This window comes from Hyperoodon ampullatus, assembly GCF_949752795.1.
Source record: "Hyperoodon ampullatus genome assembly, chromosome: X".
Classification (NCBI taxonomy): Eukaryota; Metazoa; Chordata; class Mammalia; order Artiodactyla; family Ziphiidae; genus Hyperoodon; species Hyperoodon ampullatus.
In genome coordinates this window covers 37,579,874-37,602,452 of record NC_136913.1, presented here as the reverse complement: position 1 = coordinate 37,602,452, position 22,579 = coordinate 37,579,874, and the positions used below count along the sequence as shown (strand labels likewise).

The 22,579-nt window shown below is 38.4% G+C and overlaps 1 protein-coding gene across 1 annotated transcript in view; it reads left to right on the top strand.

The window, feature by feature from the left end:
* Nucleotides 1-374: 374 nt before the first annotated feature.
* The window catches only part of MED14 (mediator complex subunit 14), a gene marked incomplete at its 5' end in the record, with an annotated part of 72,816 nt that continues 50,611 nt past the window's right edge, over nucleotides 375-22,579 (top strand). The window contains 11 exons of the mRNA XM_079727352.1: nucleotides 375-589; nucleotides 5,155-5,181; nucleotides 8,969-9,074; nucleotides 13,939-14,112; nucleotides 14,764-14,893; nucleotides 15,357-15,485; nucleotides 15,801-15,908; nucleotides 16,440-16,572; nucleotides 17,543-17,693; nucleotides 18,135-18,246; nucleotides 21,941-22,066. Of these exons, the coding sequence (XP_079583478.1) occupies nucleotides 375-589; nucleotides 5,155-5,181; nucleotides 8,969-9,074; nucleotides 13,939-14,112; nucleotides 14,764-14,893; nucleotides 15,357-15,485; nucleotides 15,801-15,908; nucleotides 16,440-16,572; nucleotides 17,543-17,693; nucleotides 18,135-18,246; nucleotides 21,941-22,066 (1,411 nt within the window). The remainder of the gene's footprint in view (nucleotides 590-5,154; nucleotides 5,182-8,968; nucleotides 9,075-13,938; nucleotides 14,113-14,763; nucleotides 14,894-15,356; nucleotides 15,486-15,800; nucleotides 15,909-16,439; nucleotides 16,573-17,542; nucleotides 17,694-18,134; nucleotides 18,247-21,940; nucleotides 22,067-22,579) is intronic.

The following is a 22,579-nucleotide window of genomic DNA, read 5'->3' as shown; positions in this document are numbered from 1 at the left end:
GAAGTCCCCCTTTGGCTCCCTTTCCGTACTGCCTAACAACTTCCGCTTTGGGCCGTCAACATGGACGCTGCGGCTGCCTGGTGGAACTGCCTCTGATCGGTTGCGGGGGCGCAGCTTCTCTGCGGCGCCCACCCGGCTTCCCCGCCCTCCCCCCGCCCCTTGCTCCAGTCCCTGCAGCCGGCGGGCTTGTCGTTACATGGGGGCGGGCCTCCGCGGCCGGCGCACGGCTTCCTGTTCAGAGGCGGCCTGGCGGTAGTAGGCGGCGGCGGCGGCGACTCCGCCCGCGCCCACTTCGGCGCGGTGATCGAGCGCCCGGGAGGGAGGCTCGAGAGCCGCATTTTGTGCCGCTGCGCCAAGCCCGGCCCTGCGCCGCCATGGCCCCAGTGCAGCTGGAGAACCACCAGCTGGTCCCGCCCGGAGGCGGCGGCGGGGGCAGCGGCGGCCCCGCGTCAGCCCCGGCGCCTCCTCCTCCGGGAGCCGCCGTGGCGGCGGCCGCTGCGGCGGCGGCAAGCCCTGGCTACCGGCTAAGCACCCTCATCGAATTTCTGCTGCACCGGGCCTACTCGGAGCTCATGGTGCTGACTGACCTGTAAGTGCCGCGAAATCCACGCCTGCTCCCCAGCCCCCCCTTCCCGCCCAGCCGGCTGAGAGGCTCGCACCTCCTTCTCCCCAAAAGGCTGCTGCTTTCTCTTCTTTGCTGGGCTTCTTAGTCTAGAATTTTTGAACTCTTGGGGCCCAGCGGAGGTGGAGGAGAAGCTTTGCATTTGGGGTCTTTCTGGAGATGAAGCAGCCGAGACTTGTGAATTATGCACGTTGTTAAGACTTTCCCTGAAAAGCCAGTCTTTGGAATTTTTGCTCGATTTGCCAGCTGAACCCTATTGATTTCTTGGTTGGAAGCTTTCTAGCCCAGACCCCAAGATTACGGTTTAGGAATACATACTATTCGAGTTACCAAAAAAAAAAAAAAAAAAAATCCCAAAGGTGAGAAATTGTTTTACAGCTTCTTACGGTACATTTTAAATGTAGGTTGTAATTACTCCTGACAAAGTTTGAACTCAGGAGATGTATTGTGTATAAAATAATGCAAAATTTTGGATTCCAAGTTTGTTTTTCTGGAACGTTTGAGACTGAAGTCTTCACGCATTTAATGTAAGTAAAGATTTTTTTGTAACTAGCCTGCTGTTATTGTCTCTTGGGGTATGAACGGAGTTTATAGATCACCGAGTTACCGGGTGAAATGCCTTGGGACATGATTAGGGTGTTAATCTCTTCAGAATAGGATCAGAATACACTGTAAAGATTTTCAGGTGTGTGAAGAAAAGAAACTAAAATTTAGGGGTATATATACTTGAATTACTGTTTTACATTTTTTAATTCATGTTCAGAAAAAGTAAGAATTACTAGTTTTCGTCTAGATTCGTTTTTATCTTTTATCTATTGGTAGGCTCCAGATCAGTGTATTCAGTTGAAATACATGAGTATGTAGGTATTAGGCTGTGCAGTGTCACAGTAATTTGTTGCTAGAGACTGTTAAATTTTTTTTTTTTTTTTGCAGATGACTTAAAGAATTAGAATAGGCTCCACTTATTCCTGTAAAACATCATTCTGAGAATTTTGATATACTGTACTTTACAGAAAGAAGCCTCCCCCCCCACGGCCGTGTAATGAGAAACTTAAATAGCTGTCATGATGAGGGATTATTGTGGTAATGTACTTCTCTGCACCATTAGTTGTTGGATTTCATAAGAATTTGAGTATCCATGAGAAAATATCATGTACCCGTCCTATGTAGAGCTATGGGAAACTGTTGAAAACTGCCGCTCTCAGTGGTTGTGTAACTTGTATAATTTGTTTTTCCATAGGGCATTTGTAGAACTTCTTTGAATTGTGTTGTTGTTACTGTTTTAGGACTTAGTTATAAAAAGAGAAACATTTATTTTATTGCTGTAGAATAAGTATATAGTTTAATATTTCATCCTGCACCCTTTATAGGTTGATGATTCCCATACTTATTTCTCCAGCACAGGCGTCTCCACTGAGCTGCAGACTCTGTATCCAGGTGCCTATGTTTAAGTACCTAATGGGCATTTCAGTGGACCAAGTCCAGAACCAAACTCCTGATTCCATTCGATCCCCCCAAAACTTTCCTATCTCACTAAAGAGTACCTCCATTCTTCCTCTTGATGCTTTTAGGCCAGAAATTTTGGAGTAATTCTTGGCTCTTCTTTCTTCCAATCCCACCCTCAGTACGTTAGCAAGTCTTGTCATCTCTGACTTCAGAATCTGACCACTTTTCAACGTTTCCATCAAGTGTTAATCCTTTGCTCGTGTTACCGCAGTAGTCTGCTAACTGGGGCCTCTGCTGCTACCCTTGCCCCTCTACGGTTTTTCCTCCATAAAATAGCCAGGATGATCCTTTTTTTTTTTTTGGCGGGACGCGGGCCTCTCACTGTTGTGGCCTCTCCCGTTGCGGAGCGCAGGCTCCGGACGCGCAGGCTCAGCGGCCATGGCTCACGGGCCCAGCCGCTCCGCGGCATGTGGGATCTTCCCGGACCGGGGCATGAACCCGTGTCCCCTGCATCGGCAGGTGGACTCTCAACCACTGTGCCACCAGGGAAGCCCCAGGATGATCCTTTTAAAACTTATTTGCTCACAACTTTCCCGTGGTTCCCCATCTCACTTAGAGTAAAAACTTTTTATAGTCACCTATATAGAGTGACCATAAAATTTATGGTCCAAGTCAGGACACTTTTGAGCATGAAAGGTGGTGCTATTAATAGCAATGGCAGAACGACAGGCATAAACCGGGACTATCTTGAGCAAACCAAGACTGTGGTCTACCTTTAATATCCTACATGATGTGTCTTCTCTCCCTTGCCTCTTTAACTTCAATTTCTAATACTCTCCTTCTTCTGTTTCAGCCACCGCTATTCTTACTGATCTTTCTTGATAGGGTCAGGCACACTCCACCTTAGAGCCTTTGCTCTTCTCGCAGAAATCTGTGTGGCTTGCTTTCACATTTCCTTTAGGTCTTTGTTCAGATGTAACTTATCAGAAAGACTTGGTGATCACCCATGAGAAGTACTCTGCCCGTCCACCTATCCTTCTTACTCACTGCTTTGTTTTTCTACAGCACTTATTGTTTGTTGTCTGTCTCCTCCTCACTGGAAGTTCTATGAGGACGGGGATTTTGAGTTGTTTGCTACCTTCCCCAGGGCTTAGAACAATAACTGTTCTAAGTCAGGGCACCTGTCATTGTAGACCTGGAGAATTTAAGGGGAAAATTCACTGTTGCTCTTGATACATAGATATATAAAATAACTTTTTTCTCTTTTGATTTGTGGTAACCAAAATTGGTTTAGGAATATACCTTGGAAGTTCCTAAATCATGTATTTTTCCTTGTTCCAGGTAAAAACTGCCAGGATTAATGTATTAATATAAAACCAGTGTTCAAGGTATACTCTGAGTCTTATTTCTGCCACATTTGATGCTTGTCTGTTGACTGTTGAAAGTAAAAAAGGTGGTTTGTTTTTGGCCCCAGATTTCTATTTTTTTTTTTCCTTTTGCTTGTTCATTTCCTCCCCCGACTCATGTAATACATGCTTTCATTTTAGAGTTTACATTCTGCTGTGATTTTTTAGAGACTTAGGTTCTTCCTTTTAAAAACCTCTTTTAATTAAAATCAGAAAATGCTAGGATCTCAGTCATGTAAACTTGTCTTAAAACGCTTTGGTGTAAACAAGGTTTCTGTGACTTCTTCCAAAGATTTGCCCTTTAGGGTTGGTTTTTGCCCCAAGTGGTGGATTTGTCATCCATAAAGGAATTTTAAATAGATTAGGAGGAATGGGGGGGGAGGGATGTAGGCAGCAAAGCCTATCCTTTGTCCCTGAAATGACACCACCTCTGGCAAGAGATGATCCTTTTAGGGTCTCTGGGGGTGGTGGTGCCTAGAACAATGATTCCTATTCTTTCTACCCCCAAAGGCTCTACTCTTCTGTTTTTCTCCCTCTCTCACATACAAGCATCCATGGTTCTCATTCTCTCCCTCTCCTGAGGACAGGGGAGTCTTCTCAAGGAGTGTTTTCCGGATCTTTCACAGGTATAGGAACTTCCCAGTAGCTGCTTTTACTTGCAGTCTTATAATAAGGCCTTAATTTTTGCTTCATCCTCTGATCTCCTGGCCCTTCTAGCTCCTACCTAGTTTCTTGTATCACTTGGATCATAACTTGAGCTTCCATCCCGTTGTCTACCCGAAGAATTGTAGGTAACTCTAAGTCAGAGCTCATTTTAATAGTTTCCCTTCCTTGTACCTCGGATCTCTGGCGGTGGTTTTAGTTTTTCTGCACCTGTGGCATGTCGGTGGGGAAGAGGGTCTAAGCGGCTCAGTGTGTATTCTTCAAGAGCCTGTTAGATGTAGGGGACGCTTTAGAGTTCAGGCTGTTGAATCTTGGACCATAGGATAGAGGTTTACAGAATGTGGTGATTCAGGAAGCAATTCAGGACCTTTCTAAGCATCGGTGGATGTGAGACTGTTAAATGGTATAATTTCAGGGAAAATGGTGACATTGGTTGCTGGCTTTTGTACTGGAGAACTAGCGAAAAAGAGATCAAAATCTCACTGGAGCCGTTTAAAAGTAATCATTTGCATCTAACCAAGCAACATCATAATTACTGTACATCCCTTGGCTGACGCTGGCCCTTTTGTGTGCCTAGCTTCTAGTTTTGCCCACCGTAACAAAACATGGAGGGATTAGTGCTTGGAAGCAAGGTTCCATTGAATATGGGGAGGCTGGCAACTAAGTAGTACCTTGCATCCATGATCATTTTGGTCTTAAAAGAATATTTTCTCTGACTCTCTATGGTGTAATGTGCTAAGGTAAGACTTGGTCTTTTTAAATGTTTGAGGTTCATGCAGTATCTTTTGAAGCACTTGGAATGGAGAGAAATGTTCCTTTGTTAGTTTTTCCTTTGTAACTATACTGCCGGAAACTCATAAAATAAAAAAGAGTAGGGAGCCACACAAGCTTGTAGTGTCTATTTATCCAGTTTTTCTGAAATACTAAGGTATTTAATAAGTCAAAGTAAAGACCATTATCATATTTTGATGAAGGTGTGCATGTATTTAGTCAGTTTCTTTTTTTTTTTCTTCTTAGACTGCCAAGGAAATCTGATGTGGAAAGGTGAGTATGAAAAAAACCTTAAATCTGTGTCTTTGTTGATATATCTATGAGTATGTGTGTGTGTGAGCGAGAGAGAAAGTGGCGGGACGGGGAGGTACGTGTAGGTATGGGTGGTAGAGCTGTGGACCGGGAACCTAGGCGCAGAGAACCTAGAGTGACTTCACACCATTTGTTTAAGGAGCCCTGGGAAATCTAATTTCCTCACCCTTGACAATTCTTGGTATGAGGCCAGCTCTGGACCTTCTCTTCTAGAAATCTTTATTGAATCACTGACCAGTTCAAGTGCCTGAGGGGGTAGGAAGATGTAGAAAATACAGAACTAAATGGAGAAAGCTGAGGAAGAGACTGACTTTAGAAAGTTTGCTGCTAATTTATCATTTGCTGCAATGATGGTATTAGATATCTATGGAGAGTGGACATTTGTCTACTGCTATTGCTGTTTTATAGTTAAGAGAATTTTGATGCAGTTGGAGTTTGGGGCTTAAGACATTACTAAACGCTAGTATGTTTCCATAGTCCAAAGGAACAAGATAAAGTAAGGTTTCAAAGAAATCAGGTGATGGAGATTTAAACTGTGGCTACAGTATAGGCTACTTGACTCTATCTTTGGAACTACTTATGCTCCTTGGTTGATCTTTTTTTTAAATACCAAGTCACTAGGGTGGATTTTAGCATTTATTAGTGACTACGTTCCACTCCCTACCCGCAGCGATCTTTCTGAGAGAGTTAGACATAGATCGAAAAGCTAGAAGTGGAAGAGACAATTGAAGTATTATGGTTTGGCTGGTCCGTTTTTAAGGAAGGAAATGAAAATCAGGATTTGAACAAAAATAAACAAATGGGACCTAATGAAACTTAAAAGGTTTTGCACAGCAAAGGAAACCATAAACAAGACGAAAAGACAACCCTCAGAATGGGAGAAAATATTTGCAAATGAAGCAACTGGCAAAGGATTAATCTCCAAAATTTACAAGCAGCTCATGCAGCTCAATAACAAAAAAACAGACAACCCAATCGAAAAATGGGCAGAAGACCTAAATAGACATTTCTCCAAAGAAGATACACAGATTGCCAACAAACACATGAAAGAATGCTCAACATCATTAAATCATTAGAGAAATGCAAATCAAAACTACAATGAGGTATTACCTCACACCAGTCAGAATGGCCATCATCAAAAAATCTACAAACAATACATGCTGGAGAGGGTGTGGAGAAAAGGGAACTCTCTTGCACTGTTGTTGGGAATGTAAATTGATACAACCACTATGGAGAACAGTATGGAGGTTCCTTAAAAAACTACAAATAGAACTACCATATGACCCAGCAATCCCACTACTGGGCATATACCCTGAGAAAACCATAATTCAAAAAGAGTCATGTGCCACAATGTTCATTGCAGCTCTATTTACAATAGCCAGGACATGGAAGCAACCTAAGTGTCCATCGGCAGATGAATGGATAAACAAGATGTGGTACATATATACAATGGAATATTACTCAGCCATAAAAAGAAACGAAATTGAGTTATTTGTAGTGAGGTGGATGGACCTAGCATCTGTCATACAGAGTGAAGCAAGTCAGAAAGAGAAAAACAAATACCGTATGCTAACACATATATATGGACTCTAAAAAAAAAAAAAAATGGTTCTGAAGGACCTAGGGGCAGGATAGGAATAAAGACGCAGACCTACTAGAGAATGGACTTGAAGAGACGGGGAGGGGGAAGGTTAAGGTGGGACGAAGTGAGAGAGTGGCATGGACATATATACACTACCAAACGTAAAATAGATAGCTAGTGGGAAGCAGCCACATAGCACAGGGAGATCAGCTCGGTGCTTTGTGACCACCTAGAGGGATGGGATAGGGAGGGTGGGAGACGCAAGAGGGAAGAGATATGGGGATATATGTATATATATAGCTGGTTCACTTTGTTATAAAGCAGAAACTAACACACCATTGTAAAGCAATTATACTCCAATAAAGATGTTAAAAAAAAATATTTGACAGCAGCCAAAAATAAATAAATAAATAAAATACCCACAATGCATTCATTTGGGGGAAAAAAAAAGAAAATCAGGATTTGTTCTGTCCACTCTGGGGTAGGAAGGGAAACTGGGCCTTGGAAAACCAACTCATGCTGCCTATCACTTGAGACAGTGTGGTGTCAAGAAAATACCATATTAAAATAGTTTACAAAGGGGGATGTCTCCTTTCCAGTAGAGGAGCTCCTCTGGCAACGGAATTAGTAATATACAAATATGTTTACTCTGTGAGAGAAGAGACCTCACATCCTCTGTAAGCCGTTGCTAAGTTAGAATGACAGCACTGAGGCTCCTAGCACTGAGGTGACTGCCAGATCTTAGTGTACATTTAACATTTCTGCTGTGTTCCAGTCTTGCCTGTGATGCTCTCTGCTTGTTTTATCCCTAAGGATCCTTCACAGACCCTGGCAAAGAGTCATAATTGTATCAGTGTCCTTAATTCTTCTCTTTCTACTACCAATAATCATATTGCAGGCTGAACCTTAAGGAAGTCTTTCAGGTTGTTTGTGGGCTACGTATTCTCTCAATAGGAGCTAGACTCTGTGGTCTTCAGTTAGGATTATGCTTCAGCAGAAACTTTCATTTTGGTGCATTGCATCGTGGTATTGCTGTTGGTGAGATACAGAGGTGTGGGTTGGATCTACAGGTCAGTGAACAGCTGTAACAAGATTAATATGTCAGAGTCCACTTGGAGGGAGGTTGGTGTCTTGCTGGGGCCTGTCATCAGTCCTGGCCTGTCGAATATTTTTTTGTGTGGTAAGGTAAACCATGAAAGGTATGATTATCAGTTTTGTAGCCGACATGAAGTTGAGAGGTCTAGCTAACACGTTGATTGACAACGTAAAGCTTTTAGTAAAGCTTTTAAGCCTTTATGAGGAGATGATAAAAATACTGATGAGTATGGGGAGAAAAAGCATTGTAGTGGGTATAGCATAAAAATAGATATGGACAGACCTTCTAGCTTTTATTTTTAGTACTTTGTTATTGAAATTAGTTTGGTAAAGAGTTGCATAGTTAAGCTCTTTTTTTTTTTTTTTTTTTTTTTTTTTGCGGTACGCGGGCCTCTCACTGTTGTGGCCTCTCCCGTTGCGGAGCACAGGCTCCGGACGCGCAGGCCCAGCCGCTCCGCGGCATGTGAGATCTTCCCGGACCGAGGCACGAACCTGTGTCCCCTGCATCGGCAGGTGGACTCTCAACCACTGTGCCACCAGGGAAGCCCCATAGTTAAGCTCTTTATTCACTTTTATAAATCATGCTCTTGCAAGATGGGAAATGGGCCCTTGCCTTCGTAGAAATAATACAGCTTCAAGTTTTGGTAAAGAGCTATTTCACTTCCTCTCTCTTACCAGAAAGGTTACTAATTCATAATTCATAATTTCAACTTCAAACCATAATTTGGTCCCCTTTGTGACCCAGTTAACTTCTATATAATAATTTTATATTTGTGAATTTAGTATATTTTAGTAAACAACTTTTATTGCAGTATAAAATTAATTTGAAAATGTGATTCATTGCTTAAGCATTCTATTGGAGATGTTACTCTGAGGTAGAAAATGAAGTATATGCAGGTGGTATATAAAATGTGACAATAATTCATATTTAAATAAATATTTTAGGTGGTTCATTTCATTGTAATGGTTGTAAACAAAGACTGATTCATATTTTATCTCAGATAAAGTAAATTGTGAAATACTCCTTCAAATTTGTTGGTTCATTAAAAGTTGTTTTGTTTTATTTTAAAGGAAAATAGAAATAGTGCAGTTTGCTAGCCGGACACGCCAACTCTTTGTTCGATTATTAGCTTTAGTAAAATGGGCTAATAATGCTGGCAAAGTGGAAAAATGTGCGGTGAGTTAAACTTTTGACTTTATTTTTTATAAAATAACTTTTTTGGAATGTTAACTTATAATAGGCATAGTTTCTAATTTTAGCTCTAACTTATATCTGCTGATATGTTTTGGGATACATTACTTATGTGAGTAATCATTATTTCTGTATGATAATGTATAAGTATATATCTGTAGAAACTTAGTATTTGTTTATGAACACCTAATCAGAAAAAAGAGTAGGCCATATCTGGAGATGTCATTACGCTAGAAGACATTAAATATGAGACTGGACCTAAAGGGGGAAAATGGTTAGCTTACATTCGTATGCTTCCTTAGAGTTTGCAAAGTATTCCCTAAATTTGCCTACTGATTTCTTGACAACCCTTTGAGAATGGCAGAGTCAGTATTCTCTTCTTATTTTACAGATGAGGAAATAAGGTTCCTAGAAGTTAAATGGCTTTTTCAAGGCCACAGAGCTGATGATAGCACTTATCTGTCCCTTTGTTTATTCATCTGTTCATTCTCCAACCCTTTATTGCACACAGGGCATAAGGCATGGTGGATGGAGACTTGAATAAGGCATAGTCCCTGCCCTCAGGAAGCTCATGGTCTTTTGACTGTTGAGTCATTCTTTTGAATTCAAAGGAGTGACCTGTAGTGAAGTGCACCAAAGATTCTAAAATATGCACCCCCTACCCCCCATAAAAATTTTAAGCTATGTTCAAGAAATGTTAAGGAGGAGAAACATCAGTAGGGATCTTGTGTTAGCCTATTGAGCTCATAACTTGGGGAGGATGATATGGTGTTAACAGATGAGACACAAAATGAGGAGAATGGAGTTCATATTGGAAAGGATAGAGTAATTATAATAAAGTGAATAAAATCTTAAAATAATGAGAGCATTTATTTATCCACCATAATTTATTTTTTGCACCCTGACAAGCTAAGTTGAAATATTTTTATAGTAACTTTACATTTGCAAATCTATTGGGGTTTGCATATTCCATAAAATTTCCCTTTAGAAAGAAATCTACAACACAGTGTGTTTCTGCATATGATTTTCTGACATCTCCCCTCAATTTTAGCCCAGTGCATTTGCTATCCTCAGTTTCACTAGGTTCACTTATCATTAGAAAGAAAGCTTATGTGAAAATTGCTAAAGTGAAAGGAAAAAAGAGGTTTGAAGAAGTTGAGAATTTAAAATTCTAGAATAATATATTTTTTGAAAGTTAAAAGAAGACACATTTCTAGCCACAGATCTTTTGTCTCTAGGAGTAAGCTGGTATCATCCTTTTATATAACATTGATCAAAGGGGGAGGATATTTTGTACCATATATTGAATTTTCTTTATGGGGGAAAAGTCATTTTATTCATGTTGTCATCATTCAAAGGATAGTTTTTATTATAAATATTAATCTAACAGGCTTATTCCAAGCTTATTTACCAGAAAGTTTACAACTCATTTCATTGTTTTGCAAATTTAGGCACCAAGTCTAATGAATCTATTTTGGCCAAAATGAAGAAGCATGGTATAGTATTTCTGAGAAGCCTAAGGTTTCTTTTCAGTAATTAGTTAATTTGAGGTAATCTTTTCCTAAAGATATTCAGACTTTCAGTGAAGAGTTAAGTATTACTGAGGTATATAAAATCCGAGTATTCAATTTTTCAAATCTAGTTTTAAATCCCTAATTATACCATGGGTATTTAAATTACCTGTTTGATACTACTGAGCTGTATGTCGTTAAAATAATATCAAGCAAAATCCAAAACTCTCGGTTTTCATATTGAGCCATATTGTATTTATCTTTCATTAATTCATGGTATAGTATTTTCCTATTAGTTTTTTGAATTGGCTGTTCCAGTAAGTCACATTCTGAATAAAGTCTCATATTGAACTTTATACATAAAGTTTTGGTATTTTTGTTTTGTGAATGTAGATACAGAGATGTGTTTTTGTCAGGGATAAAGTCCATCAACTGGAGAATTAGAGGAGGATTCACGTTTTGACACTTGTGTTCTCAACCTAATGATTATTTAACTAGACTCATTGGAGGTTCTTAATAGATAATGATCTTTAGCCATGCCAGACATATAAAGTGTTTAGCTGAGTGTATAAATACACGGTTTATAGAACTCTAACTAATGGTAAAGCAGTCTGGATAATGTTTTAGCTAAGAAAAAGAAAAAATATCTCTCTCCTCCTTGAGCTTTTTTAAAAGCAATTTTGAGATATAATTCGCATACCATACAATCTATCCATTTAAAATGTACAATTCTGGGAATTCCTTGGTGGTCCAGTGGTTAGGACTCCACGCTTCCACCGCAGGGGGCACGGGTTCAATCCCTGGTCAGGGAACTAAGATCCCACATGCCGTGCGGTGTGGCCAAAAAAAAAATAGTAATAATAAAGTGTACAATTCAGTGGTTTTTAGTATATTCACAGATATGTGCAACCATTAGCAGTCAATTTTAGAACGTTTTCATCACCTCAAAAAGAAAATCATTACCCTTTAACTATCACCCCAAGTACCCCCCAGCCCTAAGCAACCTCTGCTGTCTCTATAAATATGCCTATTCTGAACATTTCATATAAATGGAATCATAATATATGGTCTTTTGTGATTGGCTTCTGTCATTTAGCATGATGTTTTCAAGGGTCATCCATGTTGTACTTGTACTGTACATGTATCAGTACTTCATTTTTATAGCTGAATTGTATGGATCTACTACATTTTGTTTATCCATTCATCAGTTAATGGACTTGTAGGTTGTTTCCAGTTTTTGGCTGTTATGAATAATGTTGTTATAAACATTCATATACAAGTTTCTCTGTGGACATGTGTTTTCATTTCTCTTGGGTATATACCTAGGAGTGGAATGGCTGGGTCATACATTAACTGTATATTTAATAATCATTTGAGGAACTGCCAGACTGTTTTCCAAAATGTCTATACTATTTTACATTCCTACCAGCAATGTAAGAGGGTTCTCATTGCTCCATGCCAACACTTGTTATTGTCTGACATTTTGATTCTGGCCATCTTGGTAGGTGTGAAGTGGCACTTCGCTGTGTTTTTTGTTTGTGTTTCTCTGACGACTAGTGATGTTGAACGTCTTTTCATGTGCTTTTGGCCATTTGTATATTTTCCTTAGAGAAGAGTGTTTGGTACTCAGTTAAATTTTAAAGGAGATTGGTATTAATCATATCAACAGTTGGTATGTGAGTACTTAAAAATAAAAAAAAAAGAACATGATTATTAGGGACCTATATGGATTCACTAATAAGTAACTCAAAACTAAACTTTTATCTTTATTAATTTGATTTCTAAGTCAAAGAAATATAGCTGGAGCTAGTTTATTTTGAGTTGAGCAAGGTAGTTTAGAGAGTTTCATTAATAACCCACATTTAAGGTGGAGTGATGTAGGCTCGATGAACTGTGGCACCCCACTAGGGTTGATGCACATCTTCCTGGACGGAAATGTTTAGTATTCTTTGGCCTAAGCATTTTTACAGTGTCTTGAGTGAATGGAGACTTGGGATGACCTAAATCTGAGTAAAAACCTGTACAGAAGTTGAGAGAAGCAGGATTCAAATATGTTAAAAATCAGAGTACAGTCATGCTTTAGGTTCAGGGTGGGAAAGGGGACCTTGCTTGATAGAGATTCATGCACAGAAGATCAAGGCCTTTTAGTTAACTTCAAGCTTGCTGTGTGTTAGCAGTGTCGTGGCTGCTGATAAGAAGTTAGTGTTGGTGGTGTTAATAGAACTCCATTTTACTAGTCATGGAAGGTAGCACTTCTGCGGGGCTGTGCTGGTCTAACTAAGAGTTAGAAAAAACATTTTTTGCTTCCAGCTTCTCTGATTATTCACTATCTTTGAGCAAGTGTCTAAACCTCAGTCTCAATTTTCTCATCTCTAAGATAATAGTAATTATCTTGTTTTGTCTATTTCCTAGAGTCATGAAAATCAGATAATAAAATAAGTGTGGGAATACTGAGAAAATGTAGGGCATTGTGTGTGCATGATGTGTTATTAATTCTGGATACCATATTTTAAGTTGATCACTGATAAACTGGAGCATTTCCAGGCAGTGGAATAAGGATGGTGAGTCAGGAATTTGGAATGTTCAGCTTGAAAATAGAGTGGGCTTCCCCTGTTTGAAGGACGTGAAAGACTTTAAGCATTGTTCCAAAAAGGAAGTCGTTTTCAGCTTCATGATGACCTCTACTAGTTTAGGCACACTTGTGAAATGCATTGAGTAGAGAACTGATGGAAAGGATTTCTGTATTGGATGTGAAGTTGGTCTAGATCTCATAATGGACAATGTTTACTGTGTGTTTTATATGTTCTAGGCACTGTTCTAAAGGTTTCATATGCATAAACTCTTAATCCTCGAACAACCTTACGAGGGGGAGGAAATCATCTCCATTTTATATTGAAAAAACTGAGGTAAAGAGGGATTTAAGCAACTTGCCCAAGGTTATAGGGCTAGTGAGTTGCAGAATTAAAATTGAGACCAAGGCAGTCTGGGTCCAGGAGACCATGCTTTTATGTCTCCTTTATTACCAATCAACTCTAGAGGTCTGTAAGAGAAAAAGCATTGTGTTCTATTTATTTTTCCTGACTTGTCATATGTATGTGTAATGTTAAAGATGGAGAAACGAATCGGGAAACCTTTTATTTAAATTGATAGAAAATTACTGGTTTTTAAAAATATTTCTTCTTTCCTCAAATTACTGGAAAATTTTTTGATGAAATATTTTGAAATATTGAAAAGCTATATTTCCTCTCAGAGTTTACTTTGGAATCAATAAATGATATTTGATGTGAAAAGTGGCTGGTTTTCAAGGAAGCGTAATACATATACCCTTTGCTTTGAAGATGATCTCGAGCTTCTTAGATCAGCAAGCCATCCTGTTTGTGGATACTGCTGATCGCCTGGCCTCATTAGCTAGAGATGCTCTGGTCCATGCACGCCTGCCTAGTTTTGCCATCCCATATGCTATTGATGTACTGACTACTGGGTCTTACCCACGGCTGCCAACCTGCATTAGGGTAAGTGCATTCCTACCCCAGCCCAGCCCCAAAAGTTGAAGGCTTTGACATTGGATTCTACAATATTAATAAGTAGCCCAGCCAAAACAAAAAACTGTTCTGTATTTTTAAAATAAATATTTCATGTAGTTTGCTTTTTTCTCTGTAATTAAAATTTGGAGGGGGCGGGTTTGAAATAAATTGGAGCCAGAATGTGAGTAGCTATCAAAATGGGTTTATTTATTTATTTAGGTGAGGGTGAACAGAATTATGAAGGTAACTTAACATCTATTTCAGATGTGAAAATATGGCACACTAGTTGCTTTTTGGAAGTGTTTTTTAAAATTTGTTGTTGTGGTAGTTGTTTACTCACTTGGTGCTGTTGTATTTTATACTTCTAAGAAGTGGTGAAAGTCATCTAGTGACATTAAGTTGGTTTCATAAATAGAACATGAAGAAGATCGTGTTGCATTACCATCTTAGCTGGGTGACTGGTGGAATCATTGACACTCTAATGCATGATAGTAATGGTCACTATTATTGGATGTAGACTGCAGAAATGAGTGTTGAGGTTCTCTTGGGTAAAGTAAGAAAATACTGTGTTAGAACAGGCGCAGGTAAAAATTATGTCTCTTTGTACATTATTTTTAGATCACTTAAACTTTTTTGTAGGATAAAATTATTCCTCCAGACCCAATTACCAAAATTGAGAAACAAGCTACACTTCACCAGCTGAACCAGATTCTTAGACATCGGCTTGTAACCACAGATCTTCCTCCTCAGTTAGCAAATCTTACAGTTGGTATGTACCTGAAATACATTTTTAAAGAATTGACTCGTTTGAATATTTTTCAAACAGCTTTTGGGGTTTTACCTTTTAAAATATCCTTATGAAGTCTTGACCTACAATTTTGGTGGTGTTTGAATCCGTAACTTGTGCCATATCATTTCCCTTCAGTACCTGGAAATACAGTGCTGGTATTTGAAGCTGGGGAGTGGGCAAGATTACCTGGGGCTGGAGGAGAGACTAGGTCCTAGAGTTGAGCCTCAAGAAAATATTGTTTCTTGATGTTAGAAGAGTTGCCTCTGGTTTCTTGATAACCTGGAAGCTGGCTACTGTTTATGCAGGAACCACTGAATTGTCTGAACACTTATGAAAGATTCTTCAGTCTATTTAAAATTTCTTGTGAGCGAGACTGAAAGTTCTAGGTTAGCGGGAAGCTGCTTATTTTCTAGCAAAGTAGACCTTCTTCTTCTTCTAAAAGCAAATGGCCGAGTGAAGTTTCGAGTTGAAGGAGAATTTGAAGCCACCTTGACTGTGATGGGAGATGACCCTGATGTTCCCTGGCGTCTTCTCAAGCTAGAAATTCTAGTTGAGGATAAGGAAACAGGAGGTAAATCATAAATAATGATTTAAATCATATGTATTGATCTAAATGTTTGGTGTTATATTATTGAAACATTCTTGCAGAATAATACATGTGTTTAGCAATTTATCCTGTAATCTGATGCAGATTTTATGATAATCGTAACTGCCTACTGACCACAGAAGTTTCAGTGTTTCTCTAGTATACTCTCTAGTTTTCATAGATAATTTCAGTTCTTTTTTTTAAACTCATCGTTAGTGAGTATACTCTTCCTTAGTTGGTCTATGACACAATCTGTACACTTTTCTGATTAACCACCTTCTTTTCTCCTGCCAATGGAAGATGGGCGAGCCTTGGTTCATAGTATGCAGATCAACTTTATCCATCAGCTGGTACAGTCTAGGCTCTTTGCTGATGAGAAACCTCTTCAGGACATGTACAACTGCCTGCGTATCCTTCTGAAATTTGAGCCCTGTATTTGTAAAGAATTTGTGTCCCCCAGCACACACACAATTTCCATCTGCCCCTAGTCCTGAACTAGAGCAGCTTAAACTCTCCCCGTCACGCTTTTTGGGTGGAAACGGGGGCTGGGGAACTGGCCAGTGTAAAGAATAGTGATATGTCTATAAAAAATGAAGTTTTTAATTTTACTGTTGACTTTGCAGGTAAAAACTTTAAATGATGAGGTAGAAATAGGACTATTTGGAGAGAAAAAAATAGTACCATTTGGTCTACCCATATTCTCTAAACTATGATGAATTAAGGGGTGACCTGGACCTTACGTTTTGTTTATATTGGTTCAAAATTAAATACAAAACCTTTTTCTAAAATTATGTCACGAATTCCAACACTTTTTGTATAAGTCATTGGAGAAGTACAATGGCCAACTTTTGGGGAATAGAGCGTTTGTTAAATTAAGTTTGCTTATACTTCACTGGCTGTTGGTGTAATATATTAGATTTGCTTAACAAGATCCATCAGATTCTTTCTGCTTATCACTTCAGTTAGAAGTGCTACATTCCCAAACTCTAATGTTAATCCGAGAGCGGTGGGGAGACCTTGTACAGGTGGAAAGGTATCATGCAGGAAAGTGCCTCTCCCTCTCAGTTTGGAAGTAAGTAAATTTGATTCTGGTGGGGTCATGCAATGACTGTAAATATTCTTTTTGTTTCTCTCTTTCTCTCACACATCTGATTTACCATATACCTCTGTGTACCTCTAGCAACATGATTTTGTATGGTAGAGTCCTATGGTATATAAACCACATAGGACATCCATAATTGACACCTTTCTTAGAACATGGCATATTTTAAATATGTAGACACTTACCTATTGGTACTAAAACTTACTTTTTTTTTTTTTTTTTTTTGCCGTACGTGGGCCTCTCACTGTTGTGGCCTCTCCCATTGCGGAGCACAGGCTCCGGACGCGCAGGCTCAGCGGCCATGGCTCACGGGCCCAGCTGCTCACGTGGCATGTGGGATCCTCCCAGACCGGGGCACGAACCCGTGTCCCCTGCATCGGCAGGCGGACTCTCAACCACTGTGCCACCAGGGAAGCCCAAAACTTACTATTCTTAAAGATTAGATTACTCTGGCTTCATACCAGATTGCTAAAAGACCATTAGGTTAGATTATCAGGTATCATTTTTAAAACATCCTTGCTTATCACAGTGTTATATTTTGAATTACACCTTTCAAAAACTTTTGGGGAAGTTTTTTGGGGAAAATCAGTATCAGGCTGTTTTACAATCCTCTATTCCCTATTTGAACTTTGCTTGATTCCCATTTTCTGTAAAGGAATCAGAGGTGAATAGACATCACTTAAAGGTTGTTTTGGCCTTTTTGTGTGTGTGTGCATGTGTTTTATTTTTAAATTCTGCGTGTTTTTTTTAATGTAGTAAATCATATTGTGTTGGATTACAGAATAGCTGTCTTCCCAATATTAATATTCCCTCAACGAATAGTGAGGACCTGCCATGTTCTAGGCTCTGGATAAGGTGCACAATAGACTGTCTCTCTTTTATTCCAGAAGTTAACAGACTGTGTTGGAAAAAATTCTTAATATTTCTTTTTTCTCTTTAGTCAACAGGTTCTTGGGAGAAAAACAGGGACAGCATCTGTTCACAAAGTTACAATTAAAATTGATGAGAATGATGTCTCCAAGCCTTTACAGATTTTTCATGATCCTCCTTTGCCAGCTTCTGATTCCAAATTAGTAGAAAGAGCCATGAAGGTAAAAGAACTCAATATATTTCAATACTGGTTTGATTAAATGAATATAGTAATATAACTTACCATTTATACTTAAACTTTTAGCACAAATCCTTTAAAATACCTAATTGTTCCTAAAACCCTTTATGAAACTTATTTTAAATGAATGTTATGCTTGTACATTTGTTGTGGTTGTTTTAACATCTAATATAATTTTTAAGATGTTCTTTCAAATTCTGTAATTTAGATCAGATCTATAGTTGCCAGAATGTTAACTGTAGCCTTTAAGTTATCAATACCGTTTAAATTTATTTTTTTAATTTTAAGTTTGCTTTCTTTTACTGGTTAACACTTAATCATTGTGATTCTAAAAGGAAGTATCTTGGGGCACAATAATCTACTCTCAGGCTTTTAAAGTAAAAATGTTTAAATTGCACGTACAATTCTGTTCTTGTTTATGCAGATTGATCATTTATCAATAGAAAAACTCCTGATTGACAGTGTCCATGCACGAGCTCATCAGAAGCTCCAGGAACTGAAGGCTATTCTTAGAGGCTTCAATGCCAATGAAAATTGTAGGTTCTTTTAAATTGGCATTTCTGTCTTTCTTTTGTTTAAATTAGTATCCACTTTTATTTTCTGAAGAGTCTTTCTTAATGATTTTTTTCCTGATATACTGATTTTGTTGTAGAGGCTGCATTTTAATTTGCGATCTACCAAGCTTGTCTTAATTTTTCCCTTACTTTCTTCTTTTTCATTTAGTTTGACCTTATTTTTGAAATGTATGTATATCAACTCTCCTTAAAACTTTTCTTTCCTATTGAAATAGAAGCTATTTTAACATTTTAATATGAATCTTCTTTTGTTTTTTCTTCTAAAAGGTTAAGGCAGCTTTGCAAATATTTATAATGTATTTATGAAATAATGCCTGTTTGAATGAAGCAAAATATATCCCTTGTCTTTTTAAAAATGTTTTTGAGTTGTTAATACCTTAACAGGGTTCAAAATAAGAAATACAGATATGCACACATAGTGAAAAATCTTCTAATTACCTGGTATATTCAGAGCAGATGGGGACGGTCAGTCATTTACAAAGTAAGTGCTTTCATTCTAGGAATATAGTTTCATAGTACCACAATGAGCATATTTACTATTCCTACCCCAGTTGTTTTTGGCTGTGATTACCTGGTGCCCACAGTATTTTTGCAATCTTAATTTTTCTAATTTTAATTATTTCTAATTTTTCAAAATAGTAAAATTCTAAAATATCATTGGGATTGTAGAAAATTCAGCTTTATGATCTTTTGATAGGCTCTGGTTTACTTTAGTTTCATCTGTAAACAAGTCTTAGTAAGTAAAAAAAAAACTCAGTATGATTGCCTGGGGGATATTTAAATTACTTTAAAAAATGGAGTGAACGTGTGTTTACCTAGGAATAGTTTTGCGTGTTGTTCACGTAAGTTGCGAAGATTTTTCTTTAGCAGCATTTTGTAGAGATGTCACTGCTTGAGTAGCCAGAAGATGTGGGTTCAGCTGCTCTTCTGCTTTTGAACAAGTCACTTAAATTCTTTGGGCCCCATTTTCCTCATCTGTAATTTGAGGATGTTAGTCCAGGCTCTTCCTGGATCTCTTACTGTAGTGGAGTGTGCTACAGTAGTGGTTTTCAAGCCCTATGAGTCTGTTGAGTCCTCGGTGTTAGAGAAAGGTGCTTTGGAGACTTTTGAAGGAGAGGGAGGTTCCTGGATGTGGGGTTTGGCCCCTCAGCCCTGCTTTAATCAGAACAATTCTGGAAACAAGGACTGCTGTAGGAAAAGTTCTGCTGACCCACCATTTTAGAACATATGCTTTTAACTGGTTTTTTAAATTCACGTTCATGCATTTATACTCTATGTAGTCTTAACTTGATCTCTTTTGTGATGGGAAAGCAAACTTTAGTCAGATCCTTTGCTGGGACCAGGGACCATAGTCTGTTCTGCGAACCCCTTAGTGCAATTACCCTTAATTAGCTGGCTTTTCTTCCAACTCCTCACTAGAATAAGCCAAGGAAATGAGTAGCTCGGGAGAATGGAGCATTTCAAGGAAGGGCTAGGGGAGTGCACAGATAGCAGGTTTTAGACAGCCCAGGGGGCATTGTGTGGTTTCTTGAGGGTGGGAGATGGAGGGTGGGAATGTCTCAGGGGAGGGTAGGCAGGACTCTGGGAGAGACATTTTAAAAAGGCAGTTCAAGGCACTAAAGGTAACTTGCCCTGCGGCCCCTTGTCATTATCACCTGACTCTAGGAAGCCAGGGTGCTCTCCCTCGGATTGTGCTCTGTCAGCACCAGATTTGGGGTCTCGAGGTCAGTTCAGAAGCTGTGAACCACACACAGCCATCCCTAATTGGGCTTAGTTGCTTCTCTTCAGTCTTCCCACTTTATATTATTGTCTATTGGTACATTCCTCATCTTATCCTCAATAAATAGATAGGGAGAAATGAAAGAGGAGATTTGTATATATTCCTGCTGCAGGAAGAAGTGTGCAGCCCAGTCATTTTGCACGGCCTTTAATTCTCCCTTCATAAGTTTCTCCATTCTGGATACACTCCATTAAAACCTGTTGCCTTTAAATGCTTAAGGCCTTATATATTTTATTTTCTGTAAAGAAAAATACGGACATCGGCAGCCATAAAATATGTTCAGAGATGTACATCAAAGTATTTTCTATCTTTTGGACTGTGTTCTCTATTCTTCCCTGTTGCCCTATCTTTTCAAAAATTTTTAATTTTGTTAATTAGATTGAAATTATAGTTTTCATCCCAATTGTCAGAATTAGTTTTACTCCGTTGCTACACTTTAAAAATAGTTTTGTTTTAAAGAATACATTCCTATCCCATTAGGAATTAAGACAGTACAGATATATTTTAAAAATCAGCAACTCTGCTTCAAATCTCTGAGCACTTTTTAAATTTGTCACACTGGTCTGAATGATAGAATATTGTAAAAGAAATTCCCGTTTGTGCCTTTTTTGTCCTGTTTTTTTGTTTGTTTGTTTTAGATGAGTTATGCTGGACCTGCATGTTAAAGATTTGTATGCAAACATGTTAGATATACTTGAAAGCAGTTTGCTTTCCTCTGATTAAATATGTTTCCTGCAATCTTTTTTTGATTTATTATTTTGTTTGTATAGACAGTACCAATGGCAACATCACCTATTTTAATTGTTGAAATTTATAACGAGGTTTTGGGTTGTTTCTTTGGTACATAAATACAGAAAATGTACATTATTGAGCACTTTGCTTTCTAAAGCACCTTTACAAGCTTGTCATTGCTTCTTCCTGAACCCATGGCATGGACAGGAAGATGTCATTGTCCTTGTTTAACAAAGTAGCACAGAGAAGTCACACCTGGTGAAGGGCTGGGCCTACGCTACCACTCTACTCACTCCCTGCCTTTCTCCTCCAGTGTAGCTTTAAAGGACTGTGGTAACCAGAAGAGCATATTCCTTTAGCAGGTCATCAATCTGATGAGCACATGGTGTGCTTTCAGTTAGCACATGGTGTGCTTTCAGGGCTTTGCTCCTTTACTGGATTGTCTTATACCAACTTGTGAGATTAAGGGGAAAGTTAATCGGGCCTGGTGGAAATACTGTGAAACTCTAGAAAGAGTATATTGGCAGCTTTGGGAATTTGTGTTTAGCAGTTGCCTCTGTTCTTATTTCATCTGTGACTTGAAAATGAGGTACATAAATAACTTGAAAAAAACTTTTCCTTTATAATCAATGTTTAATAGCATTCAAAGGTTTTTTTAAATACATGGGCCCTAATTGCCAGAAAAACCTCTCTTTATGAAGAATGGCATTAAAAATATTTAGGCCATAAATGAAGTTTATTCTATTTACCAAACAATATTATTTTCCCATTATATCAGAAAGAAAATCCTTCAAATTAGCTTATTAGTAATTACTGAGTGAAAGTAAAACTAGAACTCAGCTCACTGATAAGGTTAAATTTTCACGAGCTATTTTAACCTTTTTAAAGGAATCTTGGAGGGTTTTTTTCTTTGCTGTAGTATTTGAGATGGGTGTGTTTGTTTCAGGTCACCTTGTAGATTACATTCTTCTTTTGAGCTACTAAGTGACATAATATTACTAACCCAGTTTAGCAAAATTATGTTTTTCCTGTAACATTCAGGATCATTCAGTAGTTGGTTCGTTTCTACTCACTGAGAAATATATGTATTTTTTGGGGGGGGGATATTCAGATAGAAATATAACTTAATTCTTAACTGTTCAGCTTCCATAGAGACTGCACTTCCAGCTCTTGTTGTTCCCATCTTGGAGCCCTGTGGTAATTCGGAGTGTCTACACATTTTTGTAGATTTGCATTCTGGAATGTTCCAGTTGATGCTTTATGGACTTGGTAAGTTACTAAATGATAGACTCACTCAGTGTAAAGAAAAATACTTTTAACAAAAGCAGAATAAAAATTTTTTGCCATTAGGTATTGGGAGGGGTGGTATAAACAGTGTATAGAGAGTAGATATGGAAGGAATAACTCTGGCTGATGTCTATTCCTTGGGGCCCATTTTAACTCTCTTGTACCAGAAGTTAAACTTATCAGTATGAAGTACATTCATGTTGTTATTCCTATGTAAAAGTAATAATATTGATGGCTGATCTTTTCTTAGATTAACTATTTTACCACTAATAGTTGGGTGTCATGGAGAAGACTACAATCTAATGTCATTCACGGCTGAAGAACAAATTTATGACAGTATAAACATCTCAGATGACTCAGGGTACAGAATCCTGTAGGAAAGGATTTTTTTTCTGGCTTAAACACAGTAGAAATTGAAGTTTGATTTCTAGCATGTTCTGTTACCAAGTTGGTGTTCTGAAATGATGAAATACTAGGAACTTAGTGTTTTTGTAT